We start from the raw sequence: 26,274 nt of genomic DNA, 5'->3' as shown, positions 1-26,274 counted from the left end.
ACAGGCTCTGAAGTAAGCACTTTATAGCCTTTATCAGATAATGCTTAAAACAGCTTTGTATAACAGCCATTGCTGCCTCTCTATCAAAATGTGGATGCTCAAGGGTTGCAAAGGTTTCATCTAGGGCCACCAACCTGTAAGTACCATAATAAAAGTTCAAATCAAGTTTCTCTACTGCCTAAGCTATTGTCTACTAGGCTACATACTAAGCTTGGTCCTTTTTGAAGGACCACTACAGAAAAATAAACCATCAGATAAAATCGTTTATAAATATGTCACTGATGTTGACTTGGAAAATATGTACTTAGAAATCTAAGAGGCCATGGTATAGCCTCAGGTAGACATAATAGGATCACATTTGAGAGATGTATCACTTCATTTCCATGCCTTGGGCATGACCAAGTTGTGCAATTGGTAACCAGTAAGAGGAGGAGTTGAGCTGAAAGTGCTTGCTATTGGTTTTCTGACACCATTCATGGTAAAGATAGGCTTTAAATATATAAATAATTCCAGCCCAGCCTGAATGAACTCTCATTCAAGTTCACATGACACTACTTTGGATGCTTTAATCATTGCTGTGGTTTGGATGTGGTTCCTTCGGTCCCACCAAGTCTTCTGTTGAATCTGATCCCCACTGTTGGAAGTGGGGTCTTGTGGGACGCATTTGGATCCTGAGGGGTGGATCCATCATGAATGGCTTGGTGCCATTCTGCAGGGCGTGGACGACTTCTCACTGTTGGTTCTCCTGAGAACTGGTTGTTGAAAGGCACGTCCTCCTCTCTCTCTTGCTTCCTCTTTCAGCATGGGACCTCTGCCCAGATGGCTCCTCTTCACCTTCCACCATGAATGGCAGCAGCCTGAGGCCTTCCCCAGGAAGCAGATGCCAGCGCCATGCAGGACCGTGAGCCAGGTAAGCCTCTTTTCCTTATAAATTACCCAGACTTAGGTATTCCTTTATAGCAGCACAAAGAGATAAAACAATTTTCATTGTCTGTTCCTAATTTGAGCCCCCTTTCAATAAAACTATGATGTGCACACACATATGCACAGACAGATAGATGTATATATCAAAGTGTGTATAGTCCTCCGTGTAACTGCATCACCATGCACAACATGATGGAAGGTATGCCCATCATCTACTGCTGTTCAACAAACCACCCGGAATGCTTGTGGCTTAATTTAAAAAAAAAATGTTTTTTTAAATTAATTTACTGGTAAATTTAAGCAGTATTCAATTTAAGCAGCATTTGGTGGGCACTGCTTGCCTCTGCTCTGCTTAGCAACAGCTGAGGAGGTTTAAAAGCCAGGAGGTGGAATTGTCTGAAAGCTCACTTGTTCACACACATGGTGGTTGCTGATGCCAAAACTCAAACTGCTGGGAGCTGGGACACCTGGGCTCCTTAGCCATCTCTCCATTTCCATGTGGCCTTTCCCTCTGGTCTCACCAGCACGGAAGCGTCAGGAAATCTGGGCACTGAAAATGCTGTTTGACAGTTGCTAGTGTACAGGTCACCAGAAGAGAGGGGGTTAGATGCTACTTTGCCTTTTATGAGTTAGCTTCAGAAGGTACACAGCATAAGTTCTACTGTTTTCTATTCTTTAGAAACAAGTCACTAAGTCTGACCAAGGTCTGTGGGGAGGGGAATTAGAACCATGAACATCATGGTTCATAATCTACTGTGTATTAGATAGCTCATGAGTTAGTCTCTTCAAGAACTGAGTTGCTAAAATTTAGTTCCTGAGCCTGTAAACATTTTGACTCATGGCAATTATTACCAGCTGGTGGCCTTTCTCTTTGACATGTCTTCGGCCACAAAGCACTTTTGACGGAGAGAATAACAACATTCCATTAGCTCCTCTTAATGCTCCAACTACTTCCAGTTCCCCTTCCCCGACCTCTCTCTCTTTCTAAACAGAGATCGGCTCTCACCATTTCAAAGGGTTTAGGTTGTTATGGTGGTTTAGTTTTGCTTTGTTTCTTGAGGTCCACCTGTCTTATCTGTGGCAGAATCTCCAGGAGGTACTCCAGTTGTGATCATTGGGAAGAAAATGCAGCGAAATCAGACTAACTCACAGTTCTCAGTATAACATTGCACGGCTTCTAAGGAACCAAAATTTAAAGAGTGCATGATAACCAGTATTAATGGATTACAATCCCTAAATTGTACCAATTGTGACTTTGTAGATTCCTAAGTAATCTTCTGGTCTAGGTAACCTTTCTATTATTTGTCTTCTTGGGATCTGTCAGTCACAGTGTGCATTTGGTCCCATAGGTGCGGCTGACAGACCCTATCCTAGAGTGGCCACTTGTTTGGAACAGTTCTACTGACCCTGCATGTTCCCTAGAAGGAAACACAAGGCATTGCGGAGAAACCTTTCAAGCTTAACTCCCATGAAGGGTAGTCTTATGGTTTAGTTCTCACAGAGCCATAGGCCATAATTATGCAGCTGTAATGAAGCTCACAATGCATCAATGCATTCTACTCCATTTATATTTGCTTTGATTTAAATAAATTTATTTCATTTAAATGAATTTATTTTATTTAAATGAACTTATTTCATTTAAATAAAAGCAAATATAAATGGAGAAGAATGCGTTCACAAAATCTTCACAAGAATTGTAATAACATAAATGAAATAAACATTTATTTTATTTAAATAAAAGCAAATAATAAATGGAGAAAAATGAGGAGACGGAGTCTCGCTCTGTCACTCAGGCTGGAGCGCAGTGGCCAAACTCGGCTCACTGCATCCTCCACCTCCTGGCTCAAGCAGTCCTCCACCTCAGTCTCCCAAATAGCTGAGATTACAGGCATGTACCTAGTTATTTTTTTTATTTTTCATAGAGATGGGGTCTCATCATGTTGCCTAGGCTGGTCTCAAATTCCTGGCTCAAACAATTCTACTGCCTTGGCCTCCCCAAATGGTGGGGTTAAAGGCATGAGCCACTATGCCTGGCTGAACCATAGCCCATTTTAGCATTGAATGTATTTAAAACGGTTTCATTATTCTATCAAGAAAATATCCACATTTAAATGCACGCCTTAGAATAATTAATACTACTCATTATTAAATACTAAATTAGAACTGATTCTCTAAAGGGTCTTCATATATTGTACAGTGTGCTAAGTAATATGAGTTTTAATTGCTTAATATAAAATTACTTAATGGCACTTATAATTCCTGTGAACATCAGTATGAATTTTAATAAAATGGTAGAAGCACATGGAGAAATGGTTCTTTGTTAAAATAGTTCATTTTTATAAGGCAGGTAAGAAATTAGTAAGTTAGATAACTGTATTAGTCTATTTTCATGCCGCTGATAAAGACATACCTGAAAGCAGGAAGAAAAAGAGGTTTCATTGGACTTACAGTTCTACATGACTGGGGAGGCCTCAGAATCATGGCCGGTGGAGAAACGGACTTCTCACATGGTGGCGGCAAGAGAAAAAAGAGGAAGAAGCAAAAGCAGGAACCCCTGATACACCCACCAGTTCCTGTGAGACTTATTCACCATCATGAGATGGCACGCGAAAGACCGGCCCCCGTGATTCAGTGACCTCCCTCTGGGTCCCTCCCACAACACATGGGAATTTGGGGAGATACAGTTCAAGCAGAGATTTGGGTGGAGACACAGCCAAGCCGTATCAATAACCCTGAGGAAAAAAATGACAATACTGGGATCCAGAAAAATACAGATGTTTTTGAATAAGAAAAATCTCTAGATATATACAGTTAGGTGATCCCAACAGAAACATCTTTCAGTTTTGAAAGCCAAGGAAGCTTCATTGAGTCCTGTCTCTGCATAAATGATCAGTGAGATTTCAGATGTCACTGATGTGCAGTCCTTGCTTCACAAATGGACAACCAGAGATGAACAGAGGTCGGTGGACATGGACAGAGAAGGAGAAGGAGTCACAGACGGACTCCCGCACTCTCACTCCAGCTTCTCAAAGTGTCCAGCATATACTTGGTATCGACTCAGTTATCCTTTAGAAAGGATGAAGTCTCAGATGTCTCAAAACTCACTTTACATAGTAACCCACTTCGTCTTCCCTCTAATATTTTGAAAAGACAACAACAGAAAAGCGTCCTCAGTTTTCTGAGAAGGTTGACGAGAAGAAAGCAGCAGGAAGAGAAAGGCAGATAAAGCTTCATAATGGACCATCCATTTGCAGCGATTATGGATAACAGAGAGTCGCCAATAAAGACAGAATTTCAGTCAACCACTAAGCAGATTCCCACTGAGGAGCACACTGGAGAAATGTGAACAGTTAAGATGGAAGACCACAGGATGGCTGCTCTTCATGACCCAATAAATACAAGAAAAGAGTGGCGCTCCCATCCGGTTCTACACCAACACCTCATGTGCATGTTGTGTTCTGAGTTTTGGGAAAGGAAAAATACCGATTCCTATTTACCTTTATTCACACTTTGCTAGGGATTCAAGGAAGGCAGAAAAAATTGCACGAAATAGTCTTTTGTTTGCGTTCCCTTCAAGCTACTCTTTTTCTCCTTTTGTTCCTTATGCCATCACTCCACCACAACCGCACTCCGGCCACTGCTGTCTCAGCCTTCAAAACACCCCAACTTCAACATGCTGAGATTACGCCTATTATGCTAGGGAACCTCTACGTAGCAACCCCAAAAAGAACAAATGAAATGGAAGTAACGCACCACCTCCTGCTTCTCTGCCATCACTGCCTCCAGGTGCTTCCCAGAGCACTTTCCTGCGCCGAGGGGGTCCTGCAGGAGCCGCCTCCCTGCTGGCATTTCCTCAAACCCCAGTCTTCAAGTGTAGCTCAGCCTGTGCGTCTCCGCTCAGCCTCCAATTTCCCCAGGGTAGATTCCAGGCAGCTGCCCTGTTTCACGTCCTCTTAACATCCTGTGCTTTTCCTTCTCATCTTCCTTCTTGACAACTCGAGGGTCATCCGGACTGGGCAGAGCGCCATCAGAGCACGGAATGTTGGTTTTACACACTGGAGCTGAACGGGCTTTCTGGCACAGAGCAAGTGGCCAGCAGGATTATGGAGTGCAAGAACCTTAATTTTCTATCCCTTTATTCCTGTCATTTCCGGTATCTCACAAAAAGGCTCCCAACCTTGCCAGCATCACCACCTGTGAAAATGCTACCACCCATTCCTTGGGCCTCACCTCCTTCCTGAAGCCTTCTTTGATCACCTCTGTGTTTTCTGAACCCTTTAAGCACTTTCTGTGTCGGTCTCACGTCACTCACGATATACTAATTTGTGTTCTTTCCTCTGCCCTATTCCTACAGGGAAGTCTTTGCATAGTCCTTTATACCCATCCCTATCAGCATGGAGGTCATGGGAAAAACCATCTTTTGCCTCATGTTTCACTCCATCCCCGATTTTTCCCAAACGATGAAAGCACTGAATTAAATACTTGCTTTTCTGTCCTAGCGCTTGGCACGGAACAAATGCTTTGGTAAGCTTTTTACCTGCTCTGCAGAATCTGAATTGCAGTCCTTTCTGTAATGTCTTTTCTGCTCAGCTAGATTCCTCCATCCTGAAGGGCAGTCTTTGTTTTCTACATAGTGACTAGCACAACAAATCAATGTCATAAAAATTGCCTACATTTCTTTCGATGGAAAGATGCAAATTTTTAAAATTACGTTTTGCTTTTCCACTCTTGAAACATAAACATTTCCTGTTTGCCTTGTAAATAATACTCATGTAAGATGATCATCACTGAAGTTATTTTCCCAAACTCTGACTATTAAGGGGGATGATGATTGCCTACTTTAGGAAGTTCAGATGATCTGAAGATCCCAAACTGTGTTCGTTTCCCCAGGAAACGTCAGTGGAAGGGCGTGTTCCACCACATGTGGGTCTGCAGCATGTGACATCATCTCAGCTGTGATTTGATTCTCCATATGCTTATGATTTCCATTCTAAATCTCAAGTTTGGTAAACTGGTTTTAAGGGATTTTTGCCACATATATCTTGAAAACTAAATTTTACAGTGGCTCTTGATACCTTTTTGAGAGCTAGCCAGACCTGAGTAAGAGAGATGATAGCTCCTTAATGATCGCCATCAAGGCATGATGAAGTGCAGGTCTCCCGGAGCCATCAATCACCTGCTTGAAGGACCGGGAGGGCTGTTTCCCAGCTGAGAAGCAGGCCTCAATCTCCTGCCCCATTACTCTCAACGTCTTCCTTCTATTCTTCTCACTCCATTAGGCTCCTGTGGGTCTGCACTGAGGCTGTATCAGAGTGACCTCTGGTCTCTAATCCCTGATAGTTCCATTTGGGTCTAATCTACCGTCCCGATTGAAACACTCACGAATGCTTACAGCGGTTTTTCATCTTTCTTTGCTCCAGTTCTCAGAATCTCATTTATAAATCTATTTGAAGTGATCTCTTTTGTATCTATTGCTATCTTTTCTGGTAGGTCGATATATACTCTCTCCTCATCTAAAACCTGCTGGTCTAGAAGCACACGTGTTCCTGATTAATCAGGATCAAGTGTTTTGTTATTTCTTTGCTGTCGGGGCCCTTGTCTAAACCTGCAATGCAGCCGTCAGTACAGTCTCGGACTGATACAGTTGGCTTTAGAATCATTCTATCGAAGGCAAAAAATTAAGAAGTAAGACTTTCGAAGCCTCTGGGGTTTATAAACAGGTTTCAAATTTCTCATATCTGAATATGTCGTAGTAATATGCATGGTTTTGTTCTACTGTATATAAAATATGATACAAACTATAGAACAGAGAATCACAGATGATCAAGTGTAAAAAACAGCTGACAATCACCTTGACTAGGACTTTCCTGGAACAGGGAAGCAGGAAGTATCTTCGATAGTTAAAAAACATATTTTGGAAGCTGCATATTGCTTGAAAGATGGCATCACAGACTAAACCAAGGTCATGTTCTGTGATAGCGGTGTGAACACTGTTACTTCACGTGTGTAGAGTCTCTGCTACAGACGCACTGGTTCTGGCACTGGTTTTGTTCTCTGGGGATTAATTTTTCATGTAGCAGTTTACAGGGAGTCTTTAACACTACCATGAAGAAGATGGCCGTTAATTTAATTTTCCACCAAGCTATAAAAGAGCCCTGATGAAAAGGAAGTTATGTCACAGATATCTCACAAAAAAAGGAGAAGCAAATTGAGTTTAGGGTTTGTACTCCCATAGATATCCAGAGGTTCTTAAAAATTAGCTTATTTTTATAGCACACTTAAAAAATTGGCATTTTTTTCATGGGCAACTAATGTGTTTTCATATATAAACAAAATTTTGATTTTGATTCAAATTTGAAAAATTTAAGCTAATTCTGTAATAAGAAAATCTTATAATTTTAACCTTAACAATTCAAAAAAGAACGAAATTTTTTGTTATCAAGTATTGAAAAGCTGGTTTAGAAACAGGCTGTCCTTGAGTCTGAATACTGGATTGGGTTTTTGAAAAATGTTCTAAGAAAAGTTTCTAGTTTGTCACCCAAATTGCATGTCACACAGCAGAGAACACTTTGTCACGTGTAGACACCATTCAATCATAATCTGAGTTTAACTTCAAAGTTTTCACAATTCGATTTTATTTAAAAGTAAGAAAATATGACTGCAGAGAACAGCGTAAGGGCAGGGAGAACGCTTTTCTTCAAACACCAGGGCAGAAGAAAAGAGGAGTGAATGGGTCCGTTTGCCTTTTACCTCTGTTTTCCTTTTCCACTCTCTACATTTAAGTGTCCAGCTGCCCTTTGACCACAATGGGACCCCTGAAAAGCCACAAAGGCTGGAATTCCTTAAGTATGTATTTGGAGGTATTTCTGCTGATAATTATTGGATGGTGCAGACCAACATGGGCAGCACGAGAATATGGAGTCCATGGCTCCCAGGTTGTGCAAATAAAGACTGTCATTTGTGACTATCTCAGGGACACATTTCAATCCAAGATCAGTTCTTAAAAACAAAAGCAAACCAACCTTTTAGTGTTATTGGATACCAGAAAAAAAAAAGTACAGTTTACACATGAAACCATCCTGAGAAATTCTGAGTTTCATTTTCTGTGATTCTAATGAAGTCTAAAACAATAAAAACAAACAAAAGAAATGCAGATTCCTTGGAGGATAGTAATTTGATCAAACTAAAACATTAATAAGAAACTTTTTGGACATAAAATACGGAAATGACTTCTGACATAAATCAAAATTGCTCAGTATTAGGAGACTTACTTGCTATTAATTCTGTTTCAGTCAACATCTCTCAAGAACACGAAATCAGAGATACAGACCATGAATATTAACTTTTCTTCAGACTAATGTTCCAGTTGGCATACACAGAGCCTAACGGGGGAAAGCGTGATAAATAGATTGCATGTTGAGTGGGATGAAAACACTCTATTTATTATACTGAGTTTAACAGTTACATTATTTATTATAGTTAATGGGATACTTTTAAGTATCTAATTTCATTTGAAATAAATCTTGGAGTTATTTTAAGAGGCCCTACTCTACTGCTTCTGATAAGGAAAAAAAATGTTTGATGTAAAAGAGCTGAACTCCTGTCAAAATCAAATAATCTAAAAGAGAAAATACTATTTTACATAACACTTCAGGTAAACTCTGCCTCTCAAAAATATATGATATATATAAAATATTATAGGTTGCTCAGTAGGAATCAACACCTCTCAACAAGAATTTCTTCAAAATGACCTTGGTCCTTTATGACTTTCAAGAGATCATTTAAATTTTCTTTTTTTTATTTGAGGAAATACCCCTGATCCTAAACCCCACTGTGTGACCATCAGGTGTGAGGGAACAGGCAAGGTTCTCACAGTTGGCTAAGGGGCGCCTCCTTATCAGAAAAGCACCACTGCAGCCAGAGGTCTCAGAGCGGAGCGTTTGACGACAGGGTAGCTCAGTGTTATGTTAGGATTCGGAACCCAAAAGTAATGCTCAGACACTAAATCTTTTGGGTTGTCCTTAGCATATATGTGCCCAGGTAAGAGAAACACACATCCCCCAATACACATACAAACACAGATAGTGTTTTAAGTGTTTAAGGCAGGCGTGTCCTATCTTTTGGCTTCCTTTGGCCACACAGGAAGAAGAAGAATTGTCCTGGGCCACACATAAAAGACACCAACACTGAAAATACTGTAGCTGATGAACTAAAAAATTTAAAAACTCATTAAAAAAAAATCTCATAATGTTTTAAGAGAGTTTACAAATTTGTGTTGGGCCACACTCAAAGCTGAACTCGGCCGCATGCGATGCCACGGGTTGGACAAGCTTGGTTTAAGGTACCACAGGTAAATTATAAAATGAAGACTGGCGCAGAATAAAGTCACATGCCACATCCAAAGTTGAGTTAATTTCACTAATTGAGAAAATCCTAATTGATTTTATCCCCTTTTTAATCTCAAGCATATATCCTTTGAGCTGACAAGAATTCTTTTTATAAAAAGGTAAGAGCTAATAGTATTGGTATGCTCCCTCCTAAACTAACAGTGATTAGCATAAAGCCGAATTAGGTTCAGGCTTCTCTGTCTAAAAGAGAGTTAGGGTCAAGTTTGTATTTGTACTCGTAAAAACCAATGGTAAATGTTACTGCTATTTAAAATGATCCACTAAGATTACCTTTAAGTTTATACAAGTTAGTTAATTAAGAATATATTAGGAACACTGCTATTTAAAATTCTAAGAACATGGAAATTTTGTCTAAGTGATAGAAATTTAAAATTTTAATAATTTTAAAATGTATAAAATAAATTATACATAGGGTTGAAAATACTGTCAAAACCTTGACTTTAGAAAATACAGGAGTCAGAGTTTATATTTAACTGTATTGTGAAAATGCAATTCAGAAACATGGTTTTAAAAGGGAGTGAAAGAATTCAACTCACACTGAACACTGAGTTTGGGCTAGCTATTGGCATTGTGAGGGCTCACACCTTCAGCTCCTTCACTCAACAGACGTTTCTTTGGTGGTTATTAAATATGGACGAAAAAACAGAGTTGGATATGATGCTTCCTTTTCCTACCTTGATAAGAATATCTCTGAAGCATTTATGATCCTTAATTCCCTGTTTAAGTACAAATTTAGCTACATCCCAAAATATTTGCCATGTGCTGCGCTTTCATTGCTGTTTGGTCTCTTACTTCCATTTAGATCTTTGCACTGACTCAGTGATTTGAATGTCATGTCTTAGAGTTATATTTTTGCTACTGATATTTAAAATGCCTTTTTTTTGAGATGGAGTTTCACTCTCGTTGCCCAGGCTGGAGTGCAATGGCGCAATCTCTGCTCACCACAACTTCCGCCTCCCGGGTTCAAGGGATTCTCCTGCCTCAGCCTCCTGAGTAGCTGGGATTACAGGCATGCACCACCACACCCGGCTAATTTTGTATTTTTATTAGAGACAAGGTTTCTCCATGTTTGCCAGGCTGGTCTTGAACTCCTGATCTCAGGTGATCCACCTGCCTCAGCCTCCCAAGTGCTGGGATGACAGGCATGAACCACCGTGCCTGGCCAGTATTTAAATTTCTTAAAACATGACCAGATGTTGATATCCTCCAGTTACCAAGGGACTCTCTCCTGATGTCGTGGGCTCACTGGTTGTATGAATTGGACGTATCCTTCCTAAGTTTGTACTGCAGGAGCCCGCAGCTCGGTAGCGTTACTTTTCCTTCCACCATGGTGTTAAATTTATTCATGTATTTGGTTAACTCCGACAATGTTTCCTTAGTATATTTTGAATCCGTGTTACTGAGATCATACCATTTCTTCCTGAGTTACTAAACCTTTCTATCCTCAAAACCTCATCATGAAGGTTTGGAGGTTTTTCCTGGGACGCTGAACATATTTTTCCTCAAAACCTAGAAAGTCCCCTTTTTAGGAATGTTTCCACCCTTCCCTAAAAATGTATTTTATGTGCAATTAAAATGGTTTCAACAGGATTCTTGAGTTAATACTTGCCTGGATTATTACTTTCCATTATTTTACTTTAGCTGTTTTTCTGCTCACATGTTTTAGGTATGTCTTTTGTAACCTGCATAAAGCTAGATTCTCTTCCTTTAATCCAGTCTAAGAGTCACTGTCTTTTAAACTTCAGTTAGTGCATTTCCATTTCTATTCACTATTCAGGTGAATGGTCCAGGAATTGCTTCCTGGGAGGTCCCCAGCCTGAGGTTTCAATAAGGGCAGGGAAGATAATGACCTTGGCACAGGGATCATGACCTTTGAGGACACAGCTGGCTGTCTCTCCTGGAGAAGGGGCCCAGAGGTGTGTGGTCCATGTCGAACACTGAAGACCTCTGAACTCGAGACCTCACTGGGACTTGAGGCCACCACCCCCACGTGGCCACACAGTTAGAGCTGATGAGGGGCCAGGGGATTGAACAGCAAGGACACGAATCCAGCCAAAACGGAGAAGCCCAGCTCTGAACCTAGAAATGCATGGTGTTCGGAAAGGTCTCAAGAAGCAGCAGCCATTATTTACTGCCAGAAAATTCACCAGGCAAGTCCCATATGTGTTAGGAGTGTGAGCAACTCCACACGTCCTACAAGTGCTGTGATGACAAGGAAGCCTCCACAATTCCCTCCTCGTTTGGCACGAGGATGTTCTAAGCAAAGAAGGGGCTTTTGAGTGCAGGGAAGATGAGGGAACCTGAAGCCAAAGCTGTCACCTCCTTCAGAATTCCAAAGTCCACCCTGCAGAAAGGATTTGTGGGGGAAGCCAGGCTGAGAAAGTTTCCGCTCACTCAGCACCGAGAATTCACACCAAGGAGAGGCCTCCTAGGGGAGGTTCTTCAGCCACGTTCGTTCAGGCCTTAAGTGTCCCGAACACTCACACGGCAGAGATGCCTGGTGAGCGCAATGAGTGTGAAGAAGCTTCATTTGTCCCTGGGAACGTCACAGGCTGGCGGGCCTCATGAGCGCGGCCAGTGTGGGGGAGGGATTTGGGTTACTCTCAGCCCAGTACCCAGGACTACAACTCATGCTGCATGAAACAACATTCTACACACAGGACTTTATGTACCAGCCAGGAAGAGTGAATACTGGCCCCAAACTCAGTTCTAAGTTATAGATATAACTCAAACATTATACATATAATGTTGTATATATGTATAACATACATTCATTTAATGTTGACCCTAAAAACTTCTAAGCATAAACCCATCGGTTTCTACGTACAAGTTTATAGGGGCAACATTATATGTATGTACATATGTATAACATATATATAGATATGTATATGGAAACGTAGATGTATATGTAATTATATTATTAGATGTAATATGTAATTATATCTACATATTAGGTATGCTATAACATATACAGATTACATCTGCATACATGTGAAGGTATTTAATTATATTTAAGAATTCTGCCCTGGCCAGGCACAGTGGCTCATGACTGTAATCCCAGCACTTTGGGAGGCTGAGGCAGGCAGACCAAGAGGTCAGGAAATCAAGACCATTTTGGCCAACATGGTGGGGTCCCGTCTCTACTAAAAATACAAAAATTAGCCAGGTGTGGTGGCGCACACCTGTAGTCCCAGCTACTCAGGAGTCTGAGGCAGGAGAATTGCTTAAACCTGGGAGGCCGAGGCTGCAGTGAGCTGAGACCACGCTACTGCGCTCCAGCCTGGGTGACAGAGCGAGACTCTTTTTTTAAAAAAAAAATATTCTGCCCTATGATATATGCATTTTAATTTCATCCCAGTAGGAAACTTGAAAGACTGTGTCATGTCTCAGAAATCTGTGAGTGTCATACAAGTCATTATTTTTCTCCAGGATTTCTTTCTTCAGGATCTGGATGATTAAAAATCTGTTGATAGCCCCTAGCCCTCATGTGGCAGAGAGTGACTGTTCATTGTTGCCGGCTGCTATCTTGGTATCCTTGTGATCAGCCAGTGGATTGGAGAGAGAAAGCTCCTCTAACGATTCTCACTCAAACACTGCACCTGTTGCTTTTGACAGACTCTGCTCCTTAGAGAAGATATTAACTGCCAGCTGGCTCTGACAGTGTGGGAGCTGACGCTGACATGTGAGTTGGCACCAGAGCAGTATTTACAACTCAGGAAATGTATACAGGCAGACGACGACGGAGCCAGCGAGTTTGAGGTTAAAATAAAAATAACAGTATACATGTTAAGCATGACCACAATAACAAAATTACTTTAAAAATAAATTCAGAGCTTAGGGGTTTTTTCAGGAAATATCTGCTGCCTCTGAAACATATGGCATATACTTGCAAAGAGAGAAAGGGCTGTAAAGGACAGAGGATGGGAATTGAATTACATAGCTGGCCACCCATGCTATATTTTGTAATAGTCTGCTATGTGAGGACGCTACTAAAGAAAGGTAGAAAAAAAGTCAATTGTGAATGACATGGAATATAAATATAAAGTATCACTGGAGCAGGGAAAAAGGTGAATCGTACACTTTTGTTATTTTTCTTTTGGAGGCTCTGAACTGGCTCTCATTTTCTTTCCATGGATATAACTTGGTAAGGCGTTTAAATGGACACAGTTCCCATGGTCACCCAAAATGGTTAAGTCACTAGGAAAGGGACCCTGGAAGGCGGTGGCACAGGCTGGATTTTTGGTGAATGTAATTAACATATTTGAATATCATAACACTTTTGGTAATATTATCAGATGGAAGAAGAGTCAGTTGACATTTTTGTCTCTAATTTCCTAGCAAACAGTGAAGACATCATCATTTTCTTGCAATAAGAGGAATGAATATGACCAGGTACTTACTGCACTAGTCCCAGGGCAGTTTGGGGACTGGCATTCGCCACTTATCCGGTTTGGAATTAAAACATCATCCCAGCAAGATGGACCCTTTGGGAAGAAACAACAATATATTCTTATATGAGTTATAATAGACATGTACTTCCTAAGACATTTTCTAACATGTTTCAAAGTGTGGTCTGCAGCCTCTGGAGGTCTTCCTGACCCTTTCAAGGGATCTGCTAGGCCAAAACCATATTCATAAATATACAGAGACTATATTTGACATTTTGCTCCAAATATGTTCATTTCCCACTTGTAGCCTTCCTCTAGGGCTGAGGTTAAATGCTACCTTGCTAGGAAGGCCATTTCTGACTTGGTTCCACTTCTCTGTCTGCCCTTTCAGGGTTCCTTTGCTTCATAGTAATTGCCACCCTCCCCCACCCAGCCATGCACTGCCCAGCACAGAGCGAGGGCTGTCTGTCCTGATTGACCGTAGCTGCACAAAAGGCTACTTGATCTACTCTGTTCCCTGAGGCATCCCAGCACCTAGAGAAGGGCCCAGCATGGAGGGGGTGTTCAGCAAACTTTCCTTGGCATCAAAGAAACAAAAATACAAATAACAGCAACACTCTCTGTTTTTGTCTTTTTTTTTTCAGATGGAGTCTCACTCTGTTGCCGAGGCTGGAGTGCAATGGCGCTATGTCAGCTCACTGCAAACTCCGCCTCCTGGGTTCAAGCGATTCTGCTGCCTAAGCCTCCAAAGTAGCTGGGACTACTGGCGTGTGCCACCACACCCAGCTAATTTTTGTGTTTTTAGTAGAGAAGGGGTTTCACCACGTTTGTCAAGATGGTGTCCATCTCTTGACCTCGTGATCTGCCTGCCTCAGCCTTCTAAAGTGCTGGGATTACAGGTGTGAGCCACTGTACCCAGCCTACACTCTCTTAAATTAGAGGAGACCACTTGAAATGAAATATCAGTGTCAATTATTGCATTCCTCTTGGAAAGCAAACCAGTAAAAAGCATCATAAGCATACATTTTTGTCTAAATTTTAAGAAATCCGGTTGTGCATTGTGGCTCATGCCTGTAATCCCAATACTTTGGGAGGCTAAAGGGGATGGATCACCTGAGGTCAGCAGTTTGAGACCAGCCTGGCCAACATGGTGAAACCCTGCCTGTACTAAAAATGCAAAAATTAGCTGGGTGTAGTGGCGTATGCCTGTAATTCCAGCTACTCAGGAGGCTGAGGTAGGAGAATCGCTTGAACCCAGGAGGCGGAGGTTGCAGTGAGCCGAGATGGCGCCACTGCACTCCAGGCTGGGAGACAGAGCAACACTCCACTTCAAAAAACAAAGGCAGATAGGGAAGAAGACACACGGGACCAGGAGCAGTACATTTCCAGATCTTCAAATTTTCCAGACAGAAAGGTCAGATCATCTACTTGGAAACAAAAATCAAAATAGATTTTTTAAATTGTAGCAGTACCTTCCATTTTAACCTAAAATTCTGTATCTGGCCTGATTATCAATTAAATGGGAAAATGGGAAAAAGCGGCTTGGGGAGATACAAGCTGGAAAGTTGGTTTGTGTGTCTGCAGCGCTCAGGGTCTAGGAAATCATCAGATGCCTGAGGAAAGCCCCAAGTGGCCGGCCCGGACCTCCTCCCTGGGGGTAGAGCAGCAAGGTGGTCACATAAGGGGCTGAGTGGAGAGGTGAGCTGTGGTCTCCCCAGCTGTGACACAGAAGGAAGGAGGAGGGAAGGTGCATCAAGGGCTGGAGGAGATGGACAGTTTCCAGGAGACGTGGTATGAGGCCAGAGCCCAGCACAAGGCAGAAGATTAGGATCCAGGGGTGGAGGTTATGGTGATTTTACTACCAACGTTTGGACCCAGCCAGTGTTTAAGCTGTAGGAACTAAATCGCTCATCACGAGTCAGCACAAGGCCCTTCTCTGCTTCTGAAAGCAGTGCAGAGCTGCCCTGCCACCTTGCAGCAGATGCTGGGGAACATGCTGTGGGAAGTGGAAAGGGCTCACAGCCAGCCCTGCCGGTCTGCAGGAGTGCTCCCTCCCTCTCTCCTTCACCATTACACATGTGCACAAGACATGCACCCAACACACTCACACATACATGCACATACCCCACACACTCACTCCTACACACACAGGAATGCACGCTCACAGCATGTCACACACCACACATGCATAAACATACCACATATGTACATGTGTACACACATCCCACACACCCCACACACCCCACATGCTTCACACACCCCACACACATACACCCACACATACACACCCATACACATACATGCACACCAAGACACACCACACATGCATAAACACACCACATATGTACACGTGCACACACATCCCACACACCCCACACACACCTCACACACCTCACAAACATGCATGTACACCAAGACATACCACACAAGCATAAACGTACCACATATATACATATGCACACACATCCCACACACCCCACACACAGACACCCACATGCATGCACATACCAAGACACACCACACATGCATAAACACACCACATATGTACCTGTGCACACACATCCCACACAACTTACACACCACACACACCTAACACACCCCACACACATACACGCACACCAAGACACACCACACATGCATAAACACACCACACACACATACACCCACACATATGCACGCACACCAAGACACACCACACATGCATAAACACACCACACACACACGCACGCACACATGACACCACATAGCACACAGGTGTACATATACTAATACACTCACACACTCATGCATGCACACATGCACTATTCTAGAGCAAAGCAGGGGGACACAGAGCAGTTCTCCAGCCCTGAGCTGTACCTGAAAGAGACTGAGCCATCTGACGAGGCTCTTTACCCCAGACCTCAAAGGGAGCCACATCTGGGAGCCACCGATCATTAACCCAAAAGCCACTGCTTAAGATGGAGGTAAATGTGCAGAAAAGGGAGCAGGACTGAAACTGCGATGCTTTGAAAAGCCTGCTTTCAAGCATGGACTTGGCTGGCATCTTGGAATGTGAATTTTGGAAGTGTTCTCATCATTCCCTTACTGCTATGGCTGGTGTGTAGAGCCTGAGCTGTCTGTACAAACCATAGCTATGTGCAACATCTCACCCTCTGCAAGTCTGGAATTTTGATAAGCGTCAGGCAGAGGTGGCTACATGACCAGTTCCCACTAAAACTGCTGGGCACTGAGTCTCTAATGAGCTTCCTGGCAGACAACACTTTACACACATTGTCACAAGTGGCTGCTGGGGGAATGAGTGCCTCTTGACCGACCACTGCGAGAGGACTCAGAGCCATGCCTGTAGTTTCCCCTGAACATCTCCTGCTGGGCCTTCTCCCTTTGCTTCATATCCTTTTGTTGCAGTGAATCTTAGCTTCGTGTGTGATGGCATGGCGAGTCCTGGTGAATCATTGAATCTGGAGGTGGGAAGTGGTCTTGTGGGCCCAGGACATGAAGACATATAATTGGTGATCAAGGCAGTGTTCTCCCAGGCACATAGGAGGGGCGGGGCGCATCATTAAGATCACATCAGTCACAAAGAAGAAGACGTTTCATTTTCTTTGCACATCCCAATATATTCACGATAATGTAAGCACTTATGTGATCGTCAACTTTAGAGTAACACTATTAAAAATGAACAGAGGATTTTAATTGTGATTATGTAACCAAATATATATGTCATTCAGCTTGGACGATATAAAAGGAAAACCAGAAATGTGAGGAATTGGAAGGCAGAAGTGAGGCTGGCGAGCGAGAAAAGTGGGGATTACTATCCTTACCTGCCAAGCTGCTATTAGTATAAGGCTGTCTGTACCTTTGCTTTTTAAACATGTGCATATATTCACTTGAAAAGTCATAAATGTATAGAAATAAAAGAGAGGTAAAGAAAAGATACCTAGGACCTTGATCACATTCATCAGCCTCATTTTTCCAGCTTAAGGTGAGAAATTCAGTGAAGATAAATGTGGCTAGAATGCAGTCTGCTACAATGAGTACACTTTTTAATCTGAGGACCTTTCTTACTCCTATACAAAAACGATGAGCCATAATTGCTTTAGCTATGCCGCTCCTGGAACACTGTGTGCAATGATTAGGCAATTAAGTTCTATATTTTCTATAATACGACAGGAGCAAAGTTAAATCTTCTTTGTCATGGTACAGAATCACTGGGACATTTGTTTCTATATTTTGGATAGTCATAACATTCATACTTATAGTGTGACTAGTATGGATAAACGAGCCTGTCCATTTTATTATACTGAATTCCCATATCCAACAGAGGATTTTAATTATGATTATTAAATATATATGTAATATACAAATTGCATGGCAAATCGCAAATCCTTTGACATGAATGCAGAGGGCACAACTTGCCCCGTTGTTTTAATGTCTGTTTCTCTGTAGGCTGTGGTTTGTTCCACCTTTATGGACACTACAAATCAGATTTCTCTCATTTTTAGACAATTAGGAAATCTTTAGAGTGAAATTTGTGGACCAGCTCTCGTAATTTTACGTAACTCATACTACACACTTCGTTTACGAATATTACCCTCGGCTTTGCATTACTTTCCTTTGATCCCTTTCCTCATGTAATTTAATTTTTCCTGGTTTTCATCTCCATTATCCCTGCAAGCTCGTCACATCATTCTCAAATGAGGCAGGGTATCATTAGGTAATTGTCCAGCCTCATGACTAAGCCTGACTGACAGCTCTGACAGAAGCAGCGCTGCCTTGGGATGGAAGTCATTTCTCCTCCAGGAACAAGGTGATCTCTGGCTAGATGCCTGTGCCGAGCTCTGGCTCTCATACGGTGACTGGTGGCGATTCCCAGTGAACCACACTGTGCCTGGGGCACCGAAAAGTCCCTGGGTTTAAAAGAAATCCATGTCACTGTGGTTAACCATTAAGTAATGGGACAATGTTGCTTCTCTTTTATGTAAACATGGAAGTTGTTTTGACTGACTGATGGCACATTCAATGGTAAATAACTTATCTATGTGGCAAAGCCAAGGAGGAGCACTAATAGGCGGGGCGCAGTGGCTCACACCTGGAATCTCAGCACTTTGGGAGGCCCAGGCAGGCGGACCACCTAAGGTCAGGAATTCAAGACCAGCCCGGCCAGCATGGTGAACCTCTGTCTTTGATAAAACACAAAAATTAGCTGGGTGTGGTGGCACTTGCCTGTTATCCCAGCTACTCAGGTGGCTGAGGCTGGAGAATCACTTGAACCTGGGAGGCAGAGATTGAAGTGAGCTGAGATCATGCCACTGCACTCCAGCCTGGGCAACAGAGCAAGACTTTGTCTTAAAAAGAAAAAACAGAGAAGGAGCACTAATAATGCAAGAGTTAGGTCCCAGTTATATTTTGCTCCACAGAGTAAGATTTCTTAATTCAAAGTCTAGAATTCAGTGAGACTTTTCTGTGCATATCACAGATATTTATTTTTTCATATTTAAATTTTTAGTGCCCAAATAGCAACTAAAATTTTATGGAACAATTCCTATAATTGTCACATCAGGTACTATGTCATCTGACAAACGTCTCTGTGTTTTACAGAGACGTTATAGAAAACCCATTCACAATTTTCTTCTTGATTTCAAGCCATAACACAATGGTATAAGTAGTAAAACTGAATGAAATTCTTCTGAACCTGGGACTTCAACAGAGTAAAATGATATGCTGGTTTATGCAGCTGCTCACACTAATAGTGTGAAGGCTATGACTATCCTGAAAATGGAAACAACTATCCAAGTGAATCTATACCCTTACGAAGCCGATTTAACACGCTCCTGTCAAATTTTGGAAAATATAAAACTTTAATGCCTAATCATTGAACACAGTGTTTTAAGAGTTTCCTGGCTAAAGCAATTACAGTTAATAGTTTTTATATGGTAGTAAGAAAGGTCTTCAGATTAAAAAGGACTGCAAAAATTCATGATAGTAGAAGGGAGCTATGGATTACAATATGTCGATTAGAGAACCAAAACCACTATTTCATCCCTCAAATCTACAGAATTATAGAAAGATATCTCAATAAAATGTCACATGGTCCATTAGGAAAAATATGGCTGTTTTTTAGAAAACTTTCTCTCTTTTTTGCCTAGTAATGCTTAGAACCAAGGGAAATATGTAAATTACTTTAGCAACACTAGCAGGGTGAGGAAACCATGGGCTGCTGGTCAAGTCCCACCTTAAATAGGCCTTGAGCTAAGAAATGTTTTCATATCTTTTAATAGTTGGAAAGCCTAAAAAGCATGTTTCATGACACATGGAAACCATGTGAAAGTTAAAATTCAGTGTCCATAAAGTTTTATTGGCATATAGCCACATATAGCATGGTTGTTTGCATGCCACAATGAGCCATTGCAACACAGACCTCATGAGGCATACAGCCTACCATATTTACTTTTGGGCCCTTTATTGAAAAAGCTTGCCAACCTCTGATTTATAGCAAATAAAATTTTCCAAACTCACAGAGAAAAGCACTCTTTTATTTTTAATATTGTAGCGGCTAACATATAATCACATTTATCTGTATGAGTAGGTATGTCCTGGGTCTCAAGTGAAAAATTACAATGAAACCCTGAGTGCTGTTGACCTGAGGATTCCGAGAAAACACTGACAGAGAGGCAGCATCTGAATCCTCAGATTCAAGAAACTGTTTGCATCAGTAAGTGGAAAAGAACAACTAGAGATGGCATTTGAGGATTGGTCCTGATTAATGTTACTATCTATACAAAAACATGAATCAAATATTATCTAAACACATCTGTATGATGCATGTAAGTCAGAAATACAGAAAAATGGTGCAACAGAGGGAAAGCCTTGATAAAATCTATAAAATGTGGGTTTTAAATTTATTTTCAAAACTTCTAGTACTAATAATCCAAAAGCCATTCCGGCTATGTCTTTCAATACCCAACAAAGTGGAATGTTAAAATATGTAACTGGCTAATTCATATCGAAGTATTCATCGGATTGACAAAGCAAAATGATTTTTTTTCTTGAGTTATCTAAATAAATGCTATAATCTCCTCTTCCTATGTTGGTCTATGCATTGATGCTTAAAATAAATTGCTAATTTTGTTTCCCAAAATGCTACTAGAAAACCATGGCATTTACAATTTTTTAAAAAAGTTATTTAATAGTAATTTTACTTAAACTATACTGCCCTATTATCTCATCTTGTCATCAAATATGAAGCATTTAAAATGTTCTCTTGAATAATCCACAAACATTAAGCCATATAATTAAGTGTAAGAGACTAAAATGATTTTGTAATTCATCCTAAGGATATAATACAACAAGAGCAGAACTATCTTGAAAACAGCTGTACTCAGAAGCTTGAGTCCTCCCTTGATGTTTTTCTCTCTCTGTCTGCAACAAAATGATAAAAAGGAGCTTTGAGGTTCAAAAACCTGTTGAATTTCATTTCTACCCATGACTAGCTATATGTTCCCGAGCTAGTTGCATGTACCCACTCTAGAGTTAGTACTCTTCGTCTGAAAAGTGAGGAATTAAATATCCACCTCACAGAGTGTGCATGAAGATTAAATGAAACAACACAACTGCAAACAACAGTGTGCAAAGGCAACACAACAAATGCCTTTACATGGTGCCTGGCGCATAGTGACTTAAAAAAAATGGCAACTGTTACAAGTATTATTTCTCATTTCTCCAAATAAGAACTTCCTGAATATGGTTATCTTTGGTTTAGTAAAAGCTGAGCCCTAAGAGGCCACTTCCAGGGGATCTGGCAGCCCAGTGGGTTTCTGAATTCCTCCTTTTTCTTAATTTCCCTATTAACAGCCCTCCCCCAAGGTGATGTCACTTTCTACGGCATGCTGTTTCTACCTCTTCTACAGCATGTGTGTCCCTGAGTCATTTGGTAGACACTGTTCGGAACACCCATCTGCCTCCATTTGATTGAAGGCTCCTATGCTCTCACAAAGCTAAGCACATGCCATGGCTAGAGCAGCGGCATAACAAATGCAATCACTAAATAGTAAGCAGGGAAAAGAAAGAAAGAAACTCATTAAACCAAAATATTCATCCACTCACCAAATATTTATTGTTGCTCTTAAACCCTGAGACTACAGTTACAAAAAAGAGAGAAAAATCCCTTTTCTTGTAGGCTTTATGTAGTAGCTACAAAAATGGTATTACAAATGAATCGATCACACCCATGAAAATGAGTAAGATTTTTGAAAATGCCCATATCAAAGACTGGCCGGATGTAAAACAACTGTAATGTACACACTGCTCGTGCAGATGTAAAATGGTACAGCCATTTCAGAAATATATGACGCATTTTTTTAAGTAAACATACAAGTAACATATGAGTAAGTTATTGTACCCTTAGGTATTCATGTGAGATAAATGAAAATCTATCCACACAGAATGTTGTAGGCAAGTGCTCCTAACAGTTTTATTCATACTAAATGCAATCTGGAGGGCATCCCCATATCTATGAAACATTTTATCTAAATGGATAAACAAGACGTGGTATACCTATTTGGTGCACTGCTACTCAAGAATAAGCAGTGTCCTCTTACCTACAAATGGAGCAACATTAATGATTCTCAAAATTGGTGTGAGTGAAAGAAGCCAAACATGAAACGGAATACTTGGCACGATTCCATTTATACGAAATGCAGAGGTTGCTTGGGGGCGGGAGCACAGAGTGGGTACGAGCTACGTAAACAGACAAGGGTTATTTTGGGGGTTATGGGCTGAACTGCATCCTCTCAAAATTCATGTTTAAGTGCTAACCCCTAGTACCTCAGAATGTAGATGCATTTGGAGATGGGTCTTGAGAGAGGTAATTAAGTTAAGATGAAGTCATTAGGGTAGGTCCCAACCCAATATGACTGATGTCCTTAAAAATGGAGGACATTAGGACAGAGACACACACAAAGGAAGGCTTCCGTATATGTGAAAATGTGGGGAGAAGGTGGCCATGTGTAAGCCAAGTACAGGGGCCTCAGAAAACAGCAAGCCGGCTGACATGCCTTGATCTCAGACTTCTAAACGCTGGAAATGTGAGAAAATACATTTCTATTGCTTCAGCTTTCCAGTCTGGAGTATTTTGTCATGGCAGTCCTAGCAGACAAATCTAGAGGTTATGGAAATGTTTTTTATCATGACTGTGGTGGCAGCTTTATGTTGTTACGTACTTATCAGAGCTCCTCAAATTGTACCCTTCAAATGGAGGAAGTCTATTTACACAAATTATTCCTCAATAAAGTGGGTAAGGAACTGAGATGTTGACAAGGAAATTCTGTAAGAGACACAGAATCTCTGTAGCAAGTGTTGCTTGAACAATTGAATATAAATATCTCACTTGATACAGAAAACAAACGGGAGCATCTTCATAACCTTGGAACAGGTACAATTTTCTTATAAGGATACAGAAGCCTCTGACCCCACATAAAGAAATGTGTAAATTGAACTTCAATGAACACTATAGCTCATCAAAAACACTATAAATATGAATACACAAACCACAGACTTGGGAAAATATTAGTAATACATATAATTGTCAAATAAGTCATCTAAGAGCATTTAAAGAGCTAACATAAAGAACACATTAGTAATATAGAGGCAAGCACACCAGTTAAAAATAAGCAAAAAACCAGAACAGACTATTTGCAAAACAAGATGTATAAGTGGCCAATAATTACATAAAACAATGGTCAACATCATTAATAATCAGAAAAATGCTGAATAGGAATGCTGAGAGAGGGCACCCTTGTCTAGTGCCAGATTTCAAAAGGAATGCTTCTAGCTTTTGCCCATTCAATATGATATTGGCTGTGGGTTTGTCATAAATAGCTTTTATTATTTTGAGACATGTTCCATTGATACCTAGTTTATTAAGAATTTTTAGCATAAAGGGCTGTTGAATTTTGTCGAAGGACTTCTCTGCATCTATTGAGATGATCATGTGGTTTTTGCCTTTGGTTCTGTTTATGAGATGGATTACGCTTATAGATTTGCATATGTTGAACCAGCATTGAATCCCTGGGATGAAGACTACTTGATCGTAATGGATAAGCTTTTTGATGTACTGTTGCATTCGGTTAGCCGGTAATTTATTGAAGAATTTTTCATCGATGTTCTCGTGGATATTGGCCTGAAATTTTCTTTTTCAGTTGTATCTCTTCCAGGTTTTGGTATCAGGATTATGTTTTGCTCATAAAATGAGTTAGGGAGGATTCCCTCTTTTTGTATAGTTTGGAATAATTTCAGAAGTTCTAGCTAGAGCAATCAGGAAAGAAAAAGAAATAAAGGGTATTCAATTAGGAAAGGAGGAAATCAAATTGTGGCTATTTGCAGACAGCATGATTGTATATTTAGAAGACCACATTGTCTCAGCCCAAAATCTCCTTAAAATGATAAGTAACCTCAGCAAAATATCAGGATACAAAATCAATGTGCAAAAATCACAAGCATTCCTACAGACCAGTAACACACAAACAGTGAGCCAAATCATGAGCAAACTCCCATTCACAATTGCTACAAAGAAAATAAAATACCTAGTAATACAACTAACAAAGGACATAAAGGACCTCTTAAAGGAGAACTACAAACCATTGCTCAACAAAATAACAGAGGACACGAACAGATGGAGAAACATTCTATGCTCATGGTTAGGAAGAATCAATATCGTGAAAATGGCTATACTGCCCAAAGTAATTTATAGATTCTACACTATCCCCATCAAGGTACCAATGACCTTCTTCACAGAACTGGAAAAAAACACCTTAAACTTCATATGGAACCAAAAGAGAGCCTGCATAGCCACAAGACAATCCTAAGCAAAAAGAACAAAGCTGGAGGTATCATGCTACCTGACTTCAAACTATACTACAAGGCGACAGTAATCAAAACAGCATGGTACTGGTACCAAAACAGAGATATAGAAAAATGGAACAGAACAGAGGGCTTGGAAGTAATGCCATACATCTACAACCATCTAATCTTTGACAAACCTGACCAAAACAAGCAATGGGGAAAGGATTCCCTGTTTAATAAATGATGTTGGGAAAACTGGCTAGTCATGTGCAGAAAGCTGAAATTGGACCCCTTCCTTACACAATATACAAAAATTAACTCCAGATGGATTAAAGATTTAAACATAAGACCTAACACCATAAAAACCTAGAAGAAAACCTAGGCAATACCATTCAGGACGTAGGCATAGGCAAGGACTTCATGACTAAAATACCAAAAGCAATGGAAACAAAAGCCAAAATAGACAAATGGGATCTAATTAAACCTAAGAGCTTCTGTACAGCAAAAAAAAAAAAAAAAAAAAACAAACAAAAAAAACACAATCATTAGAGTCAACTGGCAACCAACAGATGGAGAAAATACTTTTGCAATCTATGCATCTGACAAAGGGCTAATATCCAGAACCTGCAAAGAACTAAAACAAATTTACAAGAAAAGAAAAACTCATCAAAAAGTGGGCAAAAGATATGAACAGACACTTTTCAAAAGAAGACATTTATGTAGCCAACAAACGTATGAGAAAACACTCATCATCACTGGTCATTAGAGAAATGTAAATCAAAACCACATTGAGATACCATCTCATACCAGTTAGAATGGTGATCATTAAAAAAATCTGAGGACAGCAGATGTTGGCTAAGATGTGAAGAAATAGAAACGCTTTTACACCGTTGGTGGGAGTGTAAATTAGTTCAACCATTGTGGAAGACAGTGTGGCAATTCCTCAAGGATCTAGAAATAGAAATACCATTTGACCCAGCAATCCCATTACTGGGTATATACCCAAAGGACCATAAATTGATCTATTATAAAGACACATGCACATGTATGTGCATTGTGGCACTGCTTACAACAGCAAAGACTTGGAACCAATCTAAATGCCCATAGATGATAGACTGGACAAGGAAAATGTGGCACATATACACCATGGAATACTATGCAGCCATAAAAAACGATGAGCTCATGTCCTTTGCAGGGACATGGATGAATCTGGAAACCATTATTCTCAGCAAACTGACACAGAACAGAAAACCAAACACCACATCTTCTCACACATAAGAGAACAATGAGAACACATGGACACAGGGAGGGGAACATCACACACTGGAGTCTGTTGGGGGATGGGGGTCTAGGGGAGGGATATCATGGGGTGGGGAGGTTGGGGAGGGATAACATTAAGAGAAATACTTAATGTAGGTGATGGGGAGATGGAGGCAGCAAACAACCATGGCATGTGTATACCTCTGTAACAATCCTGCAAGATCTGCACATGTACCCTAGAACTTTAAGTAAAATAAAATAAAATAAACTGAAAAAATAATCAGGAAAATGTAAGTTAAAATCACAAAATACAATTTCACTTGATTTCACATCTTAGCCACTATGATAATACTACATGTTGGTGGACATTTGTTCTAGCCATGGGGGCAGCAGATTGGATGGTGGCCACCCACATTGAGGATGGGTTTTTTCCCAGTCCAATGACTCAAATTTCA

General features: G+C 40.8%; 1 protein-coding gene across 3 annotated transcripts in view; it reads right to left on the bottom strand.

Annotated features, from left to right (window-relative positions):
- PRKN (parkin RBR E3 ubiquitin protein ligase) overlaps window positions 1-26,274 on the bottom strand; it is a 1,407,348-nt gene that overhangs the window by 687,567 nt on the left and 693,507 nt on the right. For all 3 annotated transcript variants that reach the window (XM_032253244.1, XM_032253242.1, XM_032253243.1), the window contains exon 5: window positions 13,733-13,816. In XM_032253244.1, the coding sequence (XP_032109135.1) occupies window positions 13,733-13,816 (84 nt within the window). The remainder of the gene's footprint in view (window positions 1-13,732; window positions 13,817-26,274) is intronic.

The sequence above is a fragment of the Sapajus apella genome, unplaced genomic scaffold (assembly GCF_009761245.1).
Source record: "Sapajus apella isolate SASKATOON/1434 unplaced genomic scaffold, GSC_monkey_1.0 scaffold82, whole genome shotgun sequence".
NCBI lineage: Eukaryota > Metazoa > Chordata > Mammalia > Primates > Cebidae > Sapajus > Sapajus apella.
This window is presented reverse-complemented; position numbering and strand designations above follow the sequence as displayed.